General features: G+C 41.5%; 3 protein-coding genes across 4 annotated transcripts; 1 reads left to right on the plus strand and 2 right to left on the minus strand.

Annotated features, from left to right (window-relative positions):
• The first annotated feature begins 23 nt into the window (after positions 1-23).
• On the plus strand, positions 24-1846 carry LOC119884285 (essential MCU regulator, mitochondrial-like). Of its 2 annotated transcripts, XM_038694754.1 has the most exons (3): positions 129-321; positions 541-705; positions 907-1846. In XM_038694754.1, the coding sequence occupies exons 1-2, from the start codon at positions 166-168 to the stop codon at positions 676-678; spliced, it is 294 nt and encodes a 97-aa protein (XP_038550682.1). In that variant the 5' UTR covers positions 129-165; the 3' UTR covers positions 679-705; positions 907-1846. The 2 variants fall into 2 exon arrangements, with proteins under 2 accessions (XP_038550677.1, XP_038550682.1); XM_038694749.1 differs by lacking the exon at positions 907-1846 and having other exon boundaries at positions 24-409; positions 541-678.
• Positions 1847-2105: 259 nt separating this feature from the next.
• On the minus strand, positions 2106-3551 carry ndufa6 (NADH:ubiquinone oxidoreductase subunit A6). Its single transcript, XM_038694737.1, has 3 exons — positions 3390-3551; positions 2584-2699; positions 2106-2330 (listed from the first exon to the last, which is right to left on the minus strand). Exons 1-3 carry the CDS (start codon positions 3526-3528, stop codon positions 2199-2201), a joined length of 387 nt encoding a protein of 128 aa, XP_038550665.1. The 5' UTR covers positions 3529-3551; the 3' UTR covers positions 2106-2198.
• A 541-nt stretch (positions 3552-4092) lies between these two features.
• On the minus strand, positions 4093-19436 carry triobpb (TRIO and F-actin binding protein b). Its single transcript, XM_038694695.1, has 13 exons — positions 19029-19436; positions 16238-16294; positions 15721-15789; positions 15089-15178; positions 14703-14812; positions 12324-12765; positions 11132-11363; positions 9891-9990; positions 8604-8763; positions 8082-8183; positions 5753-5839; positions 5215-5417; positions 4093-5093 (listed from the first exon to the last, which is right to left on the minus strand). The coding sequence occupies exons 1-12, from the start codon at positions 19032-19034 to the stop codon at positions 5256-5258; spliced, it is 1617 nt and encodes a 538-aa protein (XP_038550623.1). The 5' UTR covers positions 19035-19436; the 3' UTR covers positions 4093-5093; positions 5215-5255.
• Positions 19437-19588: the final 152 nt, after the last annotated feature.

A 19588-nucleotide genomic window follows, 5' to 3' on the forward strand; every position in this document is an offset into this window, starting at 1 on the left:
TTTTCACTGTCTCGAGTTTTGTATTCACTGAAGGCAACACCTGTCAATAATTCTTATTAGAAAAAGAGGGCGGTGTGGTGTTACAGGAGCGCAGGGTGGCGCTGTTGCAGCAAAAAAAAAGAAAAGAAAAAATCCGCATTGCTGCCGTTCTCAAACGCTGTCAACATGGCGTTGGCCCTCGGTCGCCTGGCCTGGCTGTCGGCCCTCAGAAACGCCCGCTCCTCCCTGCTGACCCCCTCCAGCGGGCCGGGGAGGACCGTGACACCGTGCCGGACAGCTGTGTGCACCTCGTCCGGTGCCATTCCGCCCAAACCCAAGAAGGTGAGTGCTGATTTGAAGCTCGGTTATGAAATGAGAGACAGGAGAGACTCGGAGCAGCTCCCCCCTGAGGGAATAGGGTCAAGAGCAGGTTTGTAAGTCGCTGACTTTAATATACACAGCTGCAGTCTTTCTCGTGTGTAAAGCAGAAGTGGAGAAACTGCTTTACATGACCTAACGTAGTTGTTTCTATGGTGGTTATGTGTGACACTTTGGGAGCAGACCCCCTTCGGCCTAATCCGGATCGCTCTGGTCCTGGTGCCCTTCTTGTATGTCGGGACTCTGATCAGCAAGAACTTTGCGGCGCTGCTGGAGGAGCACGACATCTTCGTCCCCGAGGACGATGACGACGACGACTGAGGGGTCTGTAGGCTTCCTGGTTATCAGGTATCGCTGGCATGGATTGTAAGCTTCACTATGAATTGTGGGACACACACAAACTCAGGGGACATTCAGTAACCAAAAGGGGGCTCTTCATCCAGGAAAGTCAACATTGTCATATTAGTATGGTTGCCGATATCGTCTTCATTTATTTATTTTTAATTCATCAGCACTCACGGTCACATTCACTTTCTATTTCCTCCACAGGTCATCTTGTTTTGTCACTACCACTGGGACGAGCCTTATGAGCACATAAATGTCTCCATGGTGTTCCCCCTGCTGTGTGTTTCGCCTCTGCCTGAACTGGATCCAGGGGTTTCGCTGTTATCGATAATGAGATATGGGTGTCTCAGGCCGATCATATCATATACTCTTATTTGCATGCACTACTGAAGTCTTAATAAAGAGAATAATAACTGTAAACTGCAGCACGTTATGTGCAAGTTGGTGGCGTGTTGTGCACTCAAAACAGACATCACACATCAGTCATACAAAGTGCAATGTTGTTTCTATTTTCCCCATATATATATATTTGTATTATTCTAACACTATGAAGAGAATATCAGCCCAGTTAAGGACACAAACTGTCCCAACGCTACTTTTTTCCCCTCTCTCCCTGTTATATTTCTGGCCTTTTAGTCTCATACACACCGGCACCTTCCTTGAGATTCCCAGGCAGAGGTTTGTAGTCAGGGCCCCGAGGCTCTGGAACAGCCTGCCCAAGGAAAACAGGTCGACTGAGTCAGTGAACTCTTTGAAGTCCCTTCTTAAAAAATTATTTTACAGGAGAGCCTTTCCAGATCTTATTTACTCTATTTTATATTTACTTTAAACGTGTATTGTAGTCTCTTAAGTGTTTTCTTGCATTGATCATGTATTTGTTTTTGTGTTTTATTGTCTTTACACTTGTTAAAGCACTTTGTAACTTGTTGTTGAAAAGTGCTCTACAATTTTATTATTTACTTAAAAGAACCACTAATCAAAGAATAATCTTAATAGGAAACTGAATTACAACACACATACACTTGCGTGCCTGCCTTCAGTACAGGATTTCCAAGTTCGTAATACACCCACACCAGTATTTCTTCAACATCATCATAAAGGGACATTTCACTCAAACCTCAATAAATTGCATTCTTCTTCTTAACAAGTGTGCTGTCTATCAATTCAAAAAGGTTTAGTTTGGAGACGTCCACAGAAATCTCTTTTATTAAGGACACTGCTACTCCCATTAACCAAAATGTGTTGTTCAATATGAGCTTTTTTCTATTTAAGTATGTCCACCTGTTGACAATATTGTCCGTGGATTAAGTTTTAGCGTGTTTTTGGTTGAACTGTCCCTTTAAGATAACCCCCCCCCCCAAAAAAACTTTGATTCTGAATAAAAAAGCACAGCCGTAGGCATGTGAGTGTTAAGTATGTATTTACAATAAAGGGGGGCATCCGCCACACTGGACACAAGCAAAGAGGGGTCAGAGGTTAGCAGACAGCTACACAGTTCATGGGTCATGACCCCGGTAGAATTTGGACAGGAAGTCAGTGGGACGAGGTTCCTCAGTCTCGTAGAAATAGCGCATTACGTGGGTCTTCTGCTTCCAGACGTGAATCGTTTCCTCCAGTTCCATTTTCCCCTGGGGATTAAATAACAGAAAGAGAAAATGATTCAACACACAGCACACTGTTGCTCTAAATAACAGCATACCATCTTCATTCATTCAACTGTGATGGGATTTTGGATCCACCAACACTGAGATGAGGTATGAGGCTGCCCATGGACCAGCCTAAAAAGCAGGCTCCAAGGGCCAAATTACTAGTTGCTTCAATCAGTAAATTAAAAACATTATGGTTAATGCAGTTCGTCGATCAGTGAAAGGCTGTATTTACCTTAATGACTAACATGTCAATCACACGGGGGTCAGTGACATGCTTGTTTCTGTCGAACATCTCCCTCACTTTGTCCCTTCCCTGACGGGTTGTGATGTCCAGCTGAAACAATGACACTGTAGAGAAACAGACAAAAACTAACAAGTCACTCTGATTTCCCCCCCAGATCCACTTCATCTAGGAACTAATTTTTAAACATTATTATTTAATTATTTTTGATGCTAAAGGTTAAAACTGGTGTTATTTTACATATTACTTTCACAAAAAGACCAAAACCAGCAGGGCACACTTCATTTCTCAACCACTGAAATAATGTTTATTCATTAATCACTGTTGGGTTTGGTCTGTACATGGGATTTCATACTGGGGGAACACATTTCAACAATCATAGTTAACAGGAGTTCACTCAATGTGTGATTTTAATTTTAAAGTACGAGCCCACAGAGCAGCTGATTAGCATGGAGGAGTGTTGTTCATCTAAATCCAATATCAATACGGTGTTTTCCAACACTCACAGGCAAATGTCAATAACAGTAAGTCTTCATGCAAATGCAGGTGTTACACTCGATATTTCTTCGGAGCTGAAAAATATTGGAAGAAGTCAAAAGTTTTGCAAGGTGTGAAGGATTGTGGTTCATGGTTTTATCATTATTTAATCAGCTTAAATGAAAATATCAACGTTTCTACCAAATGCCGGGGTGTTTATGTTACTGTTTGCTAGCGGCTACGAGGCTCCACATACACACGACCTTGACGCTGGCGCTGCTTTTTATACACCTTTTAACAGCCACAGCGGCCCGACATACCTGTGTTAGGGACCTCTCGGTACCACGCTCGGTACAGTTCCCGGACCCTGCGCTTAGCTTCGTCCAGGTCCCGGCTAAAAATCGGTTTAACAACTTTAGCAGCACCAGCTGCAGCTCGAGTCGCCGCTGTGGACGCCATCTCTGCTGCCGTTACAGCGCTTCCGGTTTTACTTACTCGATGGTATCACGTTGACAAACACTGTGGCGCCCCCTGGACGAACGGCGGGTTCAAGACAGTCACCGACAGTCCCTTAAAATAAGTACTACTTCAGGAAACTTAATACATTTCATTGTTGTTGACAATGATTTAGAGACATTTTGCGCCAAAGTAATCAATGCTGTAGACTAATACTAGTCTGTATTATACTTTCACGTGTTTACAATGTTTTTGTTCATTCAAAAGTGTAAATGAGGTGGACTAAATGTTAGAAATACATTTAAATGTTTTTTTGTTACATCACCACAGTGCACAGCCCCTTAACATCTTACATCAAGTCTGAAAAACATTTTCTGAGTGTTATGTATTTCAGGGATATTGCATTACATTTCATCATAGTTTTTCCTGAATTTCTCAAACTGCAATGCATAATCTTTGAATTGAGTGTTACTGTATTTGTGGAGACTGAATGAATGTGTTCTTCTGTTCTACAGATATACTGTAGGTGTATAGCAACATTGAAATTAAATGAATTATACAGAAGTGTTTCTGTTGAACTTATTTTATTGATTGCAAAAAAGTGTGTATAATTTACAAAGATGATACAGCATCTACAGTACATTAAATATGTAAATATTTTCAAAAGGCAGGTAGTTAAGTCATTTTATCACAATTCATACTGTCAATAAAAAAATTGGCTCATCGATGCAACACCTGTCATTTGTTGTGGTGGTGGCAGCACATAAATGCCGATAATGATCAGGGGTGAGTGGAAGTTTGGAGTTGAAAACTAAAGACAAAGACGTGGGACAACATTCATCAAACAGCTTTTATAAGCATCCCCGCAAGAAAATTGAGCCTGAATTTGCTTCTATACAAAAACAGATCAATTTCCAATCCATCCTATCAGAAATAAGGAACCTTTGCTGTCTTGTCCTGTATAAATCCCAATATAGTTTTTCAGAATTTCATATTCACAAACACAATACTACAGAAGCACACTTGTTTTCCAGGTAAAAACAAAATTTATTACAGCAAATGATAAGCTCCCATTTCTAAAGAAACGTGTGCCATTTTCACAGAGTAAACATGACTCAAAAGCTGTACAACATTTTAAAAAAACAGAGATGACAGTAGCTCTTATGTAACGGTCTAGACCCCTGCTGTCTCAGGCAGAAGACACAGAGGCAATGAGAAGATTATCCAAAAAAAAGCTGATACAGTATGAACTCTTTATCTACAATACCTGATAAAAAAAAATAAGTCACTCAACAGATATTCCAGTTTTCAGACCAAATGGGCACTCATACACGCTTGTACTAAAAGCAGACAAAAGCTATATAATAAAAAATGAAAAGTGCAGTTTTATATATCATGTGTGGCCCAGTGTAATGAAACCAGCTAATAGCTACTCTATACTGCTCATTGGCAGAATGATTGAAAACTAAGGCACTATCGTGGTCCCCACACAGCCGGAACTGTACAACAACCATCTCCTCTGCTTTTCTGCATACCTCTTTGATTCAGTCACCATGTTGCAGGCTCACCTGCAACACAAACACACAAAAAACACACACAGAAAGAATGAATCAAACTCTAGAAATCTCCAGAGACAGTCAATCGTTGGCTGCATTAGTGTGACTTTGCCTATTCTACATCAATCCATACCTGTCACTGTCTGCCAGAGCATCAGTACCAACAGCAGACTCTCAGTGGTCCAGGCTGTTACCCAGCTTCTGCCCCTCCTGCAGAGCAGCCATGGCCAGCCTCAAGTGCTCCTTTAGACTCTGGATCTCTCGTTCGCTCCGGCCCTTCATCACACTCAGCTCCTCGTGCATCTCTGTATATCGCTCACAGGCCAGCCGTTTCTCCTGCGGAGGAAAGAGCGGTACACACTTTCCTCAATCTGCTACTAATCATCTACTACATCAGCTAGCTCTTGGGCCATCTATGTGTGACACTATGAAGGTACAGTATAATACAAAATCAAAGTCATATTCATGTACTTGATAGAAATGATAGGATGAGGATGCTAAGTGCACAAGAGGACCACCTGGGTTGTTTTTGACCACGACACCAACTATATGTATCGGGGGTCTTTTTTATTTAAGGTTGTGTTTCTGTGTGGCTCTGTTGACAATTCTCAACAAAAGGCAGTTAACAAAAGACCAACACACAGACAGACAGACAGACAGAAACACAGTACCGTGCTAAGAAACTGCAGTTCATTCCTTAGGCAGCTGATCTCCTTGTGTAAGTACTCCATCTCATTTTCTTTCACCCTGAGAAGAACCTGGGAGAAAAACAACAAAACAACACAGTGTGGTTGTCATTTGCTGCCAAAAGAAAGAAAGAAAAAAAATAATATATATATATATTTTCTTTTTTACTACCCTAAATCCATATAATTATCACACTGATTTATGATAAACACAGTGGGCGTTGTCTGTCATTTTTATAGTACATAACTTTTACCCAATTACTGTTTATCATGCCATTCCCTTTGTATTCTGAAAACTACAACAGCAGTTTGGTAACCAGAAAGACCATAAATGAGCTGCTACATTTTTGTTTTTTCAGTTTTGCTTTGTAATGACTCTCAGAGTCTGAGGAGTCTGAGTGACATGTCAGTATCATTTGCTTGGACAGCAGGGTGGCTATTTCTGAGACTGATGCACATACTTACATCAAAAATACATCTATTGTTTAGATCAGCATGATTTTAGCACCAATTAAAATGAAATGCAGATGAGCTACACACAGGTTCCTCTGTGCAATCACAGAGTAATCTCAATCCAGTAACAACACAACAATTTTCATTTATCCGCATTAGACATATACACTCACTGGCCACTTTATTATGTAAACCTGTTCAGTTTCTTGTTAAATATAAATAGCTAATCAACCAATCACATGGCAGAAACTCAATGTATTTAGGCATGTCGACGTGGTCAAGACAACTTGCTGAAGTTCAAACTGAGCATCATAATAAGTGACTTTGAATGTGGCATGGTTATTGGTGCCAGACGGGCTGGTCTGAGTATTTCAGAAACTGCTGATCTACTGGGATTTTCACGCACAACCATCTCTAGGGTTTACAGAGAATGCTCTGAAAAAGAGAAAATATCCAGTGAGCAGCAGTTGTGTGGACGAAAATGCCTTGATGACAGAAAGGCAACAGTAACTCAAATAACCACTCGTTACAACCAAGGTATGCAGAATACCATCTCTGAACGCACAACATGTCTAACCTTGAAGCAGATGGGCTACAGCAGCAGAAGACCACACCAGGTACCACTCCTGTCAGCTAAGAACAGGAAACTGAGGCTATAATTCACCAAAATTAGACAATAGAAGATTGGAAAAACGTTGCCTGGTCTGATGAGTCTCGATTTCAGCTGCAACATTCAGATGGTAGACAGAATTTGGCATAAACAACATGAAAGCATGGATCCATCCTGCCTCGTGTCAACGGTTCAGTCTGTTGGTGGTGGTGAAATGGTGTGGGGGATATTTTCTTGGCACACTTTGGGCCCCTTAGTACCAATTAAGCATCATTTTCACATGACAGCCTGCCTGAGTATTGTTGCTGACCATGTCCATCTCACAGTGTACCCATCTTCTGATGGCTAAGGCAGTTCTAAAGGCAAAAGGGGGTCCAACCTGGTACCAGCAAGGTGTACCTAATAAAGTGCCAGTAAATGTACAGCAAAACTGAAATGATCTAACAGTAGCAGGAGTCAGATTAGTCCACTTATGGTTATTGTTGACTTTTGTTGCAATAAAACACCTTTTTGAAAACTTTGTTTAAATTTTTTCAGCTTTTTCCCAGAGACATTTAATGCAGCGGGTGATATTTTCACACCTGTGCACATCTGATAAGTGTGACTGTCAGAAGGAACCAGTTTAAAAAGCTGCAAGACACAGACCTCCGTCATCCACTTTGGCTTTCAAGTAGAGATGCACCGATCGATCGGCCGGTGACTGGAATCAGTGGCATATATCAGATTCTATCAAATTTATATACATGCTGCGGCGATGGATCACGTCATGCGCACAGCGGCACAGACAGTAACAGACTACATTATAACTAAATATTTGGCGACCCACTTTTGCACTTTGCAGAGAAATAGAATGAGAGAGATGTGGTATTACATTAGAAGTCGCGGCCAAGGTGGATATTTTACAAGCACAGAGCAGGTATAGCAACAGTGAACACACCAGTGCCAATGTCTGTCTGTACTGCAGAGGTCTCAATCGTTTCGCTAAGCAACGTCATTAACAACAATCCTCCTTCACACGAGGCTCACCTGCTGCTGTGAAAACAGAATCGCTGGTGAAAAAATCCAAAAACGCCAGTTGTGTTTTTTGGGTGTCTTTATAAACTTTTACTGCTGTGTCAACAGAACAGACATACATTGTAGAGAGAAACTGAGCTAGATAAGTGTAGGCGTCAAAGGAATTTCGAATCGGCAGGTCTCAGCCAGGTCAGATCATCTCATCTACTTTCAAGTATACAGTATAAGAGCCGTTACCTGGAGTTCACAGGGCGTCCCGTCTTTGTTGTCCTCTGACCCCTGATCTGCGATAGCAGATCGCATACGACTGATCTCCTCCTTCAAACGGGCCTTTAAGTCCTGCAGAGACAAATGTTTTGCCTTTATTGAAAGATGACCGTTGGTTGGCACACATTTGCATACAATGGATCACTAGTCTTACATAGCCAGACTACATACTTCGTTATTTACTGTACCAATAAAGAACCTGCAGCATGCCGGTAACCTTTCTTGGCCGGTAACCTTTCTTGGACTTTGGCAGAAAGTTATAGATGCTGTATGCCACCTCTCACCTGTCCCTTATTGTATACACTGTATCAGTGAGGGTCCTAAATCTGAGTATGTGCATCTCAAAACTCTCTAAAATACAACTTTTAAAACTACACAGTCCACAAAGATGTCATGCTATGTTTCATAATTTCCCCTACCAGAGCAACTTCAAGGAGTTAGTTAGACATGAAAGACGTATGAGTACATATTTAGAACCTGCTGATAACTCGCCTGGTTCTCTTTCCTCAGCTGCTCCATTTCTCTCTCCTTGCGGCTGATCTCCCTCTCCCTCTCAGCGTTGCTCTGCTCGGCTTGGTTCAGCTCCAGACACTTCTGGGAGTAGTGCTCAGACAGTCCAGCCAGCTCTCTCTGCAAGGCCTGACTTTCTGTTCTGCAAAAATGGATAGACAACACACAGGGAAAAAAACAAAACAAAAACCTGTTTTCATGTGGGAACTGCATACCGGTAAGTAAGAAAAACACAACGGCAACGCTGCAAGCTCAAAGTATAGACAGAATGTTCTATGTGTATGAGCAGCAAAAAATGTGGAAGGAAGCAATAATAGAAATCTCTTTTAAGAAGTCTTCTTTACCCTCTTTCTACCCCGCACTTAGTGAAGACATCTGAAGTAAAGTAATGTATTATTATTATAATGTAGCACTGACTACATTTAATAACAGCAACATACTGTGAAAAACTATGAGCGAGGTTTTTTTCCATTTTCATGAGGCAAGTATTTCCTACTGTGGTTTTAAAACATCTTTACTGCTCATGACCAACAGCCACAAAAAAAGGGCATGCAATTAGAGAAAAAACGCAGAATAGGCAACATAGATAAGCCCTAAAATACAGGTTCCAGTAGCAGCCACTGAGACAGCGTTGTGTCAAAGGCCTTGTGAAGTTTACAAAGGAAAACTAATCCATGACCAACTTCTTCTACATTCCTTAAGTGCCTGACAGGACCCAGGGGTCGCTGCGGTATTGGCCTTGCTGAGACAAGGAATCCTGGATTGTTGTGGAGTCTACAAATTCAACCTTTTTATTTCACAGAAAACCCTTTTTGTGGCCAACTGGCTCACACTGGAAAAGCACAAGAGGGCTATTCACACAAATGACCAATGTTGGTCTGCACTGGCTGAGACTGAGGGCCAGGCTACAATCAAGAATTCATTTTCAAGGCGATGCGGACTAAAGGCTTACACAAGACAGGGGTGCTTGCTCAACCTGGAAGAGTTTAAGCAGCTTACGTATGCCTTAATATGCTTGTATTACTGCATGCATACAAACTATGTATTTTTAGTGGTTTAGATTGTCACTTAATCAACATGTTTTTTAAAAAATGTTATTTTTTTCTAAAAAGAAGGTTGCAGCTGGTGTCAGTAATGTTATAGATTCTGTCATGCTAACACATTACGAATGGTTGATTGTGTTGCTTGCACGTTTCCTGTGTCCCCCCTACCGGGTGCAAATGTGTCCATCACTACCACACTGGCACAAACAGATTTGGAGTTACTTACTGTTGGTGGGCTCGTAACGTCTGTAGATCTAGCGCCCCACTGCTCAGCCTTTTGACTCTCTCCAGTTCCTCTTTGTGTTTCTTCTTCAAAGCCTCCATTACTGAAACACAAACATACAAGCATGACACAAGCTCTACATGAATTCCTAAAAGAAATCAAGATCAAGTGAGAAAACCAACATCAGAAAAATTTTCAAGATGAATACAAAGCATTTATACAGAATACTTATATATAACATTCAATTTCAATTAGCAGAATCAACATATATGTATATTCTTCGATAAAAATTACATTTCTATAATCCACAGGCATTAAACGTCCTAATATGGAAGTGGAGTGATGGCGCTACAGAGGAGTATAAAAACTCTGCTGGAGATGCTTTTTCTTACAATTTGACAAAAATAATCCAAGACAACGATAACAACCCATTTACAGCTTTAATGATTAATTGTTTAATTGCCAGCTATTAAATTCATCACCACCAATTCTCTGACTCCAGCTTCTTACAGAGGATTCCTGAATCAAACCAATGGGAGTATTATACATTGATGAAATTTTCCAACTGGTCTGGTTTGTGTTCACAAAAGGCAAAAAACTTAAAACAAGTAATTGTGAACAAAAGCCATGTGTGGAAATAGCGTTCAATTATCAGTCATACCATAGGGTAAAATAAAAACCGCTTGAAATATCTATTATAAATACACAGTACTTTGATGTACTATAACTTTCACATGACAGTGCTCAACTGTTCGCTGGAATCCATTTTATCGCTGAATATTTATAATACCTCTGTTTTTTTCTGCCCCTTCTCTAGTAATTTAGAAATGTCCTCTTCCGCCCAAATATTCAGGAGGTATATCACTTCGTTGTGAGTCCAGGTTTGTCCCCTGCTACTGCTAATTTGGTAGCAAAAGCGCTACTAGTTCAGCAGTCACCAACACCAACTTTTTTTTTTTACCCAAAAATTACATAAATTGGTAGCTTCCTGTTATTGGTCTTAATGGTGTTCACACCAGACATGAACCACTCCAGAGTTCTCAGCGGTGGTATCTCAAGGCTTCAAGGCGGAGCAGAGACCTTTTTCCCAACCCAGTTCTACTTCATCATGTGACCCTCTCAATTTAATGGCTCAGTTAAAATCACATTTAGTACTGTAACATTTTTGCCTATCTCAGTAATGACAAGAAAATTGTAATTCTTTTGGTCTTGATTTTCTTCTCTACCGCGCCCACTCTGCTGACCTCGTGCGGTGTCCTGGGTCTCCTCCAGCAGCAGCCTGTCCTTCTCAGACTCTAGCCCCTTGAGCTGGCGCTCGTGCTGCCGCTGCAGCTCCTCCAGCGCCTGTCGATGTGCACGTTCCATGGCTGCCAGGCTGCGGCCGCAGGGGGCCTCAGGGCCACAGCCACCTTTCACACCTCCTCCCCCTCCCCCTCCTCCCTGTAGTTGCGCCAGCTGCTGCCTCAGTGACGCCACCTGAGAAAAAAATAAAGACGGAGGTAAAGCCCACTGAGAGGCTGCGGGTGCGGGACAGCCTATTGATTTAACATGCGATTAGCGTGTTTACATTACATGTCACTAACACTGGTGTTGGCAGTGAAAGACATGAGCTGCAATACAGATTAGGATGTGAAGAAACAGGATGCTTTTGGATAATAGGGATAATTTGTACTAAACTAAATTAATATTTTAGCCAAATTGTCCCACTGCTAACACATGATCACTGGCAGGACCACTGTGCACCAGCTTCAGCCACTGTTTCCCTAATGGAAAGACCAACGATACCAACGTTAGCTCCACTGCTACCTTGGGCAGTGTGCACCCCTCTGATTTTATGGTTGTTGGAGCTCAAAGTTCAAATTATTTGTACTTCAACCCCAATCGCTGCTGACCTTTCAAAGCCTGATTAGATTCAAGCTAAAGAAGAAGCTTAAACACAAAGGAAGCATACGAATTTCATTACATTGTTAAAAATGTAATTCAAGAATAAAATGCACAAAGGTTTCTCTTAAGCATGAATTTAATTCAGCTCTTCTTTATAAAATAAATGAACCGTTTGATGAAATATCAGCGTTCGCCCGGGCTTGTGGTGCAGCAGTCTCCGTATCATGTGTAGACTTAGTGTCAAGAGGCTGCAAACAGGTTCAAACCAAAGAAGCACATCACTGCACACAGAGACAGAAAAGACAGGAGCTTCAGCAATATTTCCCATATCACCATCTGCATTTTTTAAGGCTAGTCATTGATCTTCCACTGCACATTTTAGCCGGAAAATACTGCTGAAGAATGGAAAAGAAAAGCAAAATAGTGACTTGTCTGTTGACAGCGTTCGTGTTAACAGGCAGAAACAGGAAATGTTTACTTCATCCGGACAGATGAAGAGTTAATTTGCACTTTATTTAATTTGCAAATTGGAAAATCATCTCCACGCACTACCTCCCTCTGCAGCGCCTCATTGGCTGACTGGCTGGAAGACCGTGATCCCATTGGCGGTAAGGAGCTCATCTCCTTTAACGGCATGCGCTCAAACTCAGCCCACTTTTTCTCAATTTCTTCCTCTGGGCATAGCCTTTGGTTCGATCCCACGCCAGTGCCCTTCCTGGACAAGACAGCCTCCCACTGGCTGCTTGTGTTCCTCTCCTCCTGCCATTGGCTGTGCTCCCTCCCCTGACCCTCCCCTGCTTCTCTCTGACTGGCTGGGAGAGGGCCGGGGGAGGCAGGAACAGGGGACAGCTCAACATAGTCAAACCTACGCTGGGCAGGAGGGGCAGAGGTCGGAACTGCTGACTGATGGTCGCCAAGGCGTGATGACGGGCGACGGGAAGACAGTGGAAAGCGAGAATGGGAGTTTTCCTTGTCACTGCTGCTGTCAGGTAATCTAAAGAGAAGATCAGAGGCAAATAATTATAAATCAAGGCTATCAAAATAAACAAAACAATCAACACCAAACCACAGTGGGTTCAATCCACAATCCTACGCAAAAAATTGGACACTGGAATTTTCTGCAGGCAGCCTCGTAAGTGAGCTGCTGTGGAACGATGTTAGCGTTCCCCCTTGTGAATTTTGGGGAGGTGGTGAAAAAGTTCATTTTGAGCCCTTAATGTCCTCAGTCACCATTTGTCATTTCTAAATTTTAAAACGTTTCTCCCAAATGACAGCAGATCTAATCTAAAAGCATTACTGGCTAGTGTTAAATTTATATTGTTATATTATAGAGAATAATGCAGTTGAATGACGTCACTTTTGACACAGTCCACCCCACTCTCCTTAAACACGTCACGTTCTGAAACCCCATGTGTTTTTCATCATTAATAATAATAAAAAATTCCATCTCAAACAACAGGTTACTAGCTTAGATAACCATGTATTCCATTGTATGGAATTATGCATTATACTTTTCTTTGTTTTGATATCGGCATTACACATCGACGATCGGCCCCCCTGCTCTCTAAATATCAGCATTGGCCATTAAGAAACCCATATCTATCGACCACTAGTTCAGACAAGCTTACTGTTTGGTTTTTTGTGATGCCATGTATATATGTGCACTTCAAAGATATTGCAGGCAAAGAGGCAGCTCTGTGTCGGACTGTGCATCATTCAGTCGCATTCCATGCTTCTTGCCTTGCTTTCAACAACAACCAGCTCGCTCTGGCCCACGCACTCTCACACAGTGGTAAACATTTCGGCTAGGCGGAATGCCTGCTTCCAAATGCCACGAAAAACATGTATGCAGGAAATTACTAAAATCAAATTCCATACTGCCTGTGATCCCTGTTAATAAATCAAGGTGTGATTTCTTCATCTCCTATTTGATGACCTCAATCACAAATTCCTCAAAGGTTGATAAAACAACTAAATCAACAGCATACACAAAGGCTCAAAATGAACGCTCAAGGCACAGCTGGCAGTGAGTCATTAAGAAAATAGAACCTGAACTGAGCACCGAGCAATTAATGAAACTTTGATTCATCTGCAACAGCCAAAGTATACAGCGACTAAAACTCTTCAGGGGCAAAGTTACCGCTGCATGTGAGTTACAGGGCCTCTTATCTGACTGCATTTAGACAAGGCTGATCTGCAAAACTGAGGCAGCCAGGCTTTAAATGATATAAGAGTTAAAAGGTTCTTCACATAAAATCTCCTCAGATGCTACTTTTTTTAAGGCAGTTGCAGTCAGCCATTACAGTTCATTAAAAAAATAGCAACAAATGACCCTCACAAGCCAAAGCAATGTTTCAAAATGCCAACATACCTCAGTGGGCAATGTGAGGGGAGCTACTTTGGGTATTAAAAAAAAGATAACACTTTGTTTCTATATTAGCTTCTTTTTGCAACTGCTGCATTAAAACTTGTGTATGTAGTTCTTTGGTGGCGATGTAAAACCTTCTTTACACAAAAGTTTCACATTCCTCTCCCCATAACACTAAACACTGTGCACTATTAAAAAAAAAACACTTACACAGTAAGTGAGCTGGGAAGCAGAGAGTAATTAAAAAATATTAAACCATAATATGGAACTGAGAATACCAAGTAACTCCTTGACTTGGGTGAGGTGGGATTAAAATCAATTAGTTATAAAAATGTAATAATAGTGTATTTTTCTGTCAATAAACTAGCACAACTGCTTACATTTACTGTGAGAGCAGGAGAGGTCACAAATGACTGCCTTGTAACTCAAGTGTGAAATGTTATATTATATTTTTGTAATATCTGGAATATATTCAATTTGTACGATGCTTTGAAAACCCACACTCCCAAAGTTACTTATATTTATATTCAAGCTTTTATATTAACAATTCAATTGGCAATTACTGTGTGAGGTCTGGGGAGCTGCTGGGCCGGATAGACTTCTTTAAAACCTCTATCCAATTCCGCCTGATCCCAGCTGTCATGGCAGACAGCGTGAATGCGGCCTCCTGCGTCTGGAGAACAAAAAAAAGGAGAGAATAGGTTACTGGGACAAAGATGTGACAGAACTGGGATGAGATGGAAACGATAAAGGAAAACTAAAATGACAGAGAGAGATACAGGGAAAGAGGAGATAGTGACGGAGATGTGAGTCATGAAAACGGAATGACATGAAAAAAGCAGCAGAAATGGAGAGCGGGTGTGGTTAACGCTGATAAGGAGGACAAGAAGGGATGAAAAACTGAAGAGAAACAATGAGAGAGAGAGTGACCCGTAACAGAGATACTTGCCTGTATTTGAAACCCATAGTTCTTCTCCACATCAAACTCAGACACCTTCACACAGGATTTTAGGTCAATCTCCCCGTCTAAGTCATCTTTCTATACAGAAAACACATGGACACTTTCACAAACTACACAGAAACAGGTTCCATTTCTCCAACATGGTGTTAATAAATAGGGATGCACCGATCCAATTCTGACATCGGATATCAGCCCAATACTGACTCCAACAGCTGGATCAGGTATCGGTGACAAGTGGGACGATCTATTCACTTCAATTACACGAGTACTACATGATGTGCCAGCAGTGCAGCGGTAGACCCGAACATTTTGCTAACAACAAAGTGTCAGACGTTTGGAGATACTTCACGCTTGATCAAGCCGAATGTTGCCTTACACATAAAATAATGAGTCCCAGTCTCTTCCTCACAGTGAGGAATACAGTTTATTCATTTTACGCTGGTACAGGATCGGTACTCTGCATCAGTAGATACACAAGGCCCAGGTATCAGGTGTCAGGACTGAAAAAGTTGGATCGGTGCATCCCTATCCCTATTAATATGTTTGTTTATGATTTAAGTGCTCATCCAAGCTTGTTTTTACCATTATTAGGATTATTACAAAATTTAAAAAAAACGTACCTCCTCTGCACTTGAGTCTCTGTAGTACTTCAGTCCAGCATCAGTCAAAACAAACCAATGCTTCTTCCACTAAAGAAACACAGCAGATCTCAATTAATTAAACTCAATTAAGACTGAACTCAGGTCAGCAACTCTGAGGTTCAATTAGGACAACTATCAAAACGATACAATGACAATATCTGACACAGTAAGCCCAAACAGAGCACCATTACAACTTGATTTTCAGAGGAATTCTGGTCTAAAAGAGCAATGACGACATAGGAAGGCCCCATATTAAAACAGCAGAGCTACAGTACGTGCCAAGTGAGAAGTTCATTCACTCAAGCATATCATTCAAAGAGAGGAGACACATGTTGTGCCTCAAACCACCAAGCTATTACTGCAATAGCGAGGACAATCTCCCGCTATCGGCTTACACAAAACCTTTCTCATTAGGAACGGAGGGAAGAGGTTGGTGCAGGGAGGGGAAGATACGACTTTTGAGAGGAGTACGGCGTTCAGCTTTGCAGCGCCTTACCTCTCCACTCTCGCTCAGTTTGGACATCCATCCCTTTTTGAAGTTTAGGAGGTCCGGCTGTGAGCGAAAGAGCATACAGTGTCATGTTCGCTGACGGTGTTTGACAGAAATGTTTCAAATACAAAACTTGAAGGAACTCAGCAAGTCATTTATTTGTATAGTCCTTCATCATGAGCAAGTCTCAAAGCATTTTACAGAGGAAAAAAAAAGAACTAGAGGAAGTGAATGGGAACAGATGAGAAAAAAATATGACTAGATGTAACAGGACAAAGAACACCACAAGAGCTATCGAAAGGTGGGACATACTAAATATATTTCTATGAATGAAATTAGCTGCAACCACACAACCACAGGCCTTTTCAGTCATTGTACATGAAGAGCCACAAAGGACATAAACCAGTTTCTACGGTAGTTGTGCTTTTCTACTAATGTATGGGGAAACTGGTAAAGTTGGTACTGGTACCACTAAATCTCAAAATCATCTACTGCTTTAATTCAGTTCAAGCACTTGATTATATTGTGATCATTCACAGTGCTCCATGTTGTTGGTACAGTATTTCAACAACATAAAGAGGCAACGATTGCATAAAAAAGACGCATCTGAGGTGTGAAAAATGACAGGAAACAACGAGTACGCCTGTAAAAGATGAGGAGACAAAATATCTGATAAACTCAGATCATATTAGGAACCGGAGCAGCACATCCTTAGTGATGGGAGGTAAGATCTGGAAACTCAAGACATTTGCACTTTTGACATTATGGACTTTTCCGTTTATAACTCAACAATGTTATTATGAAACACTTTGGGCTGAGTGGTAGCAGGAGATACATTAAAACATGTTACTCTACACAATTTTTCCAGGAACAGGCCTGATTTTCGCTTTTGACACGATGACAGGGAGAGGGAGAGGAAAACATGTGCTAGGTACCTCAAGATGTGGTGATCCCAGATTAAGATTAGGCAACTTTTTCCACCATGCATTCCTCGGTTTGCTTATCTCTCTTTCGCTAACTTTCCTCATTCCTTTAAATCTCTTTCTGCGCTCATCATCTCATCTCTCACTGGAGTCTCATTTGACATCTTGTCCTTCTCACTTTTGCAGCTACTTTTTGTTCATTTCATTCCCTTGCTCTCAATTTATTTTTTTTATTTTACCTTTATTTTACCAGGAAGGAGGTCTACAGTCTCTCTTACAAGGGAGTCCTGTATTTCACAAATAAAAACAACTATTTTTCACCCTTAGGTTGAAACAAAACACAATGCAACACACTACAAAATACAAACTTAAATACAATACAAAAAAACTTGTTCTACTCTCTCTGTTTGTGCTATGACACAAAATATCTGTCTCTTTTATCATCTCTAACCTCCCCTTTTCTGTATTTATACTCCCTTCCTGGCTTCAGTTGTGTTCTTGTAAGCCACAGCACTACCCGTCTGTATAAGCCAGTTCATCTATGCTACACATCTTCTTTAATCTAACACATTTTAAGGTCTGGTGACTGTCAATACGCCGTGTAAAGGGATTAGTAGTAGCAGTTAGCAACACCATGTTAAGAAGAAATCGGTGCATTACTAAATTTGAGTCTTATGTTCCATTTGAATTCAATTTCATCATTAATTCATTAATGACAGAGCAAAGTTTTAAAATACCTGTGACTTTTTAATTATTGTATTGTTTATAGTATATAAACACAAACCACAACCAATGGCTGGATCATCAAAAATACAATGGAATAACTTGTTTTGATGACAGCTGCATCTTATAAAATGAAAGTGATTAGGAGGATTAATCACTGGTGACTTGTTCTATCCTCTACATCAAACTGTGTGTGTGCAGAGGAGGGCGAACTACTGGTGCAAGCCAGGATGTGTCCAACCTCATCATAAATTAATGTTATCAGTCAATACATGCCCATAAGCAAAGGGCAGGGAGCAGCCACAGGAGGACAGGGGGCTTCTCCCTGATCAGTGACCTTTCTCGAAAAGGTCAAAGATGGAGGGATGAGGGTCAAACACTGGCCACAGTTTGACATGACATCCACTCGACCTGTCTCCCATCACTATTGAAGGGTACTGTCTGGTGAGCTTTGTCCTTGGGGCCTTTAACAGCATGTGGTTCTCCTCTTCACTTGTTTCTGCTTAGTTAAATAGATTACCTCACTGAACAGGAGTATGCCTAATGACAAGTTGTGATGACAGGTACTGAATTATAATGGTTTAGAGAGCCAATACCTGTAGGTTTTTTTTTTTAAAACAACAAAAAAATGATTTCTTTGCTGTGTCTGTGTGTAAACAGGGGCCGTGTGTCACAGCTGGCTGTAAAAACTAACACCTACAGTACAAGCTGCTGGCTAATGACACTTCCTGCTACTGTAAACAACACAGGGCAAACAGATGAAACTACACCACACCTGCAGACCAGAAGCAACGCTTTAGGCTTGTCACAGGAACAGAAACATAAGTTACAAAGCTTCACTTAGCTTGGTAACGTTACATGGGCGTGCAAAAAAAAAAATAATAATAAGCTGGCGGTAAATTGGAGGCACGTCTGCCCACTTGGCGGTGACGTGCACACCCACTGAATCAAACAAACGCTTATCACAACAGCCCAAGAAGTAGCTTTAGACATTAGCTGGTCTTAAAAACAAAACAATTAAACCAAAAAGAGAAACGTGGACGGCTAGCTCCTGGGCCGGAGTTTGCATAAGTATATATGTTTAGATAATGTGTCTATTGAGGAAGCAGTGACAGGCAGGAAAAACAAACTGCTCTCAAGGTGCAACTTACCGTCATGATAACAGGATCCAGAGAGGGTAAAATAGAGACAAAAGAAAAGCACCGTTACCTCTCGCAAATATAACCCTCCTTGCTCTCAAGTTCACTTCTCTGTTTAGCTAAACCTATCGCGCAAAAACCTTACTATCTCGCAGGACACTGGCTTTATGCGAAAGTTGATAAACCCCCGCCATTCATACCCATGTTAACCTAATCAAGCGAGGCGCCACCGTCCATGGCAGATTTCCTTTATCCAGTCTTAAGGGGAGAGTACATTCGTCCGACTAAACGTTGACTCGCTGTTGGTGTTTAAAAGTAGCCCAATAATTTCACAACTTTCCGACAACTTGCGGGTAGCTCACGACACACTTCTGACTGTCTTTGCTCGCTCCTCTCTCTCTCTCTCTCAACCACTTCCTGGGCGGATCCGCGAAGATCGTTTGAGAAAATAAACCAGCCCTTCCTAACCACACGGTGCTGGCACTGAAACGGGTGTCCTGAACCGGACCTCCAGGGACTGCGGGGGATCCAGTTGGGTCCCCAGCAAACATGGGGTCACGATTAATTGCACC

Source organism: Micropterus salmoides, unplaced genomic scaffold (genome assembly GCF_014851395.1).
Source record: "Micropterus salmoides isolate LMB-PRFRI ecotype aquatic unplaced genomic scaffold, ASM1485139v1 Ms_hic_scaffold_10, whole genome shotgun sequence".
Taxonomy (NCBI): domain Eukaryota; kingdom Metazoa; phylum Chordata; class Actinopteri; order Centrarchiformes; family Centrarchidae; genus Micropterus; species Micropterus salmoides.

Coding starts and splice junctions, on each gene's coding strand:
- ndufa6 (XM_038694737.1), bottom strand. CDS start 3,528: ATGGCGTCCACAGCGGCGACTCGAGCTGCAGCTGGTGCTGCTAAAGTT. Junction 2,700..3,389: donor CCGAGAGGTCCCTAACACAG/GTATGTCGGGCC, acceptor GTTTCTCTACAG/TGTCATTGTTTCAGCTGGAC. Junction 2,331..2,583: donor TTGACATGTTAGTCATTAAG/GTAAATACAGCC, acceptor TTTAATCCCCAG/GGGAAAATGGAACTGGAGGA.
- LOC119884285 (XM_038694749.1), top strand. CDS start 166: ATGGCGTTGGCCCTCGGTCGCCTGGCCTGGCTGTCGGCCCTCAGAAAC. Junction 410..540: donor GGGAATAGGGTCAAGAGCAG/GTTTGTAAGTCG, acceptor CTTTGGGAGCAG/ACCCCCTTCGGCCTAATCCG.
- triobpb (XM_038694695.1), bottom strand. Junction 11,364..12,323: donor ATGAGGCGCTGCAGAGGGAG/GTAGTGCGTGGA, acceptor TTTTTTTCTCAG/GTGGCGTCACTGAGGCAGCA. Junction 8,184..8,603: donor AGCTGAGGAAAGAGAACCAG/GCGAGTTATCAG, acceptor TTGTCTCTGCAG/GACTTAAAGGCCCGTTTGAA.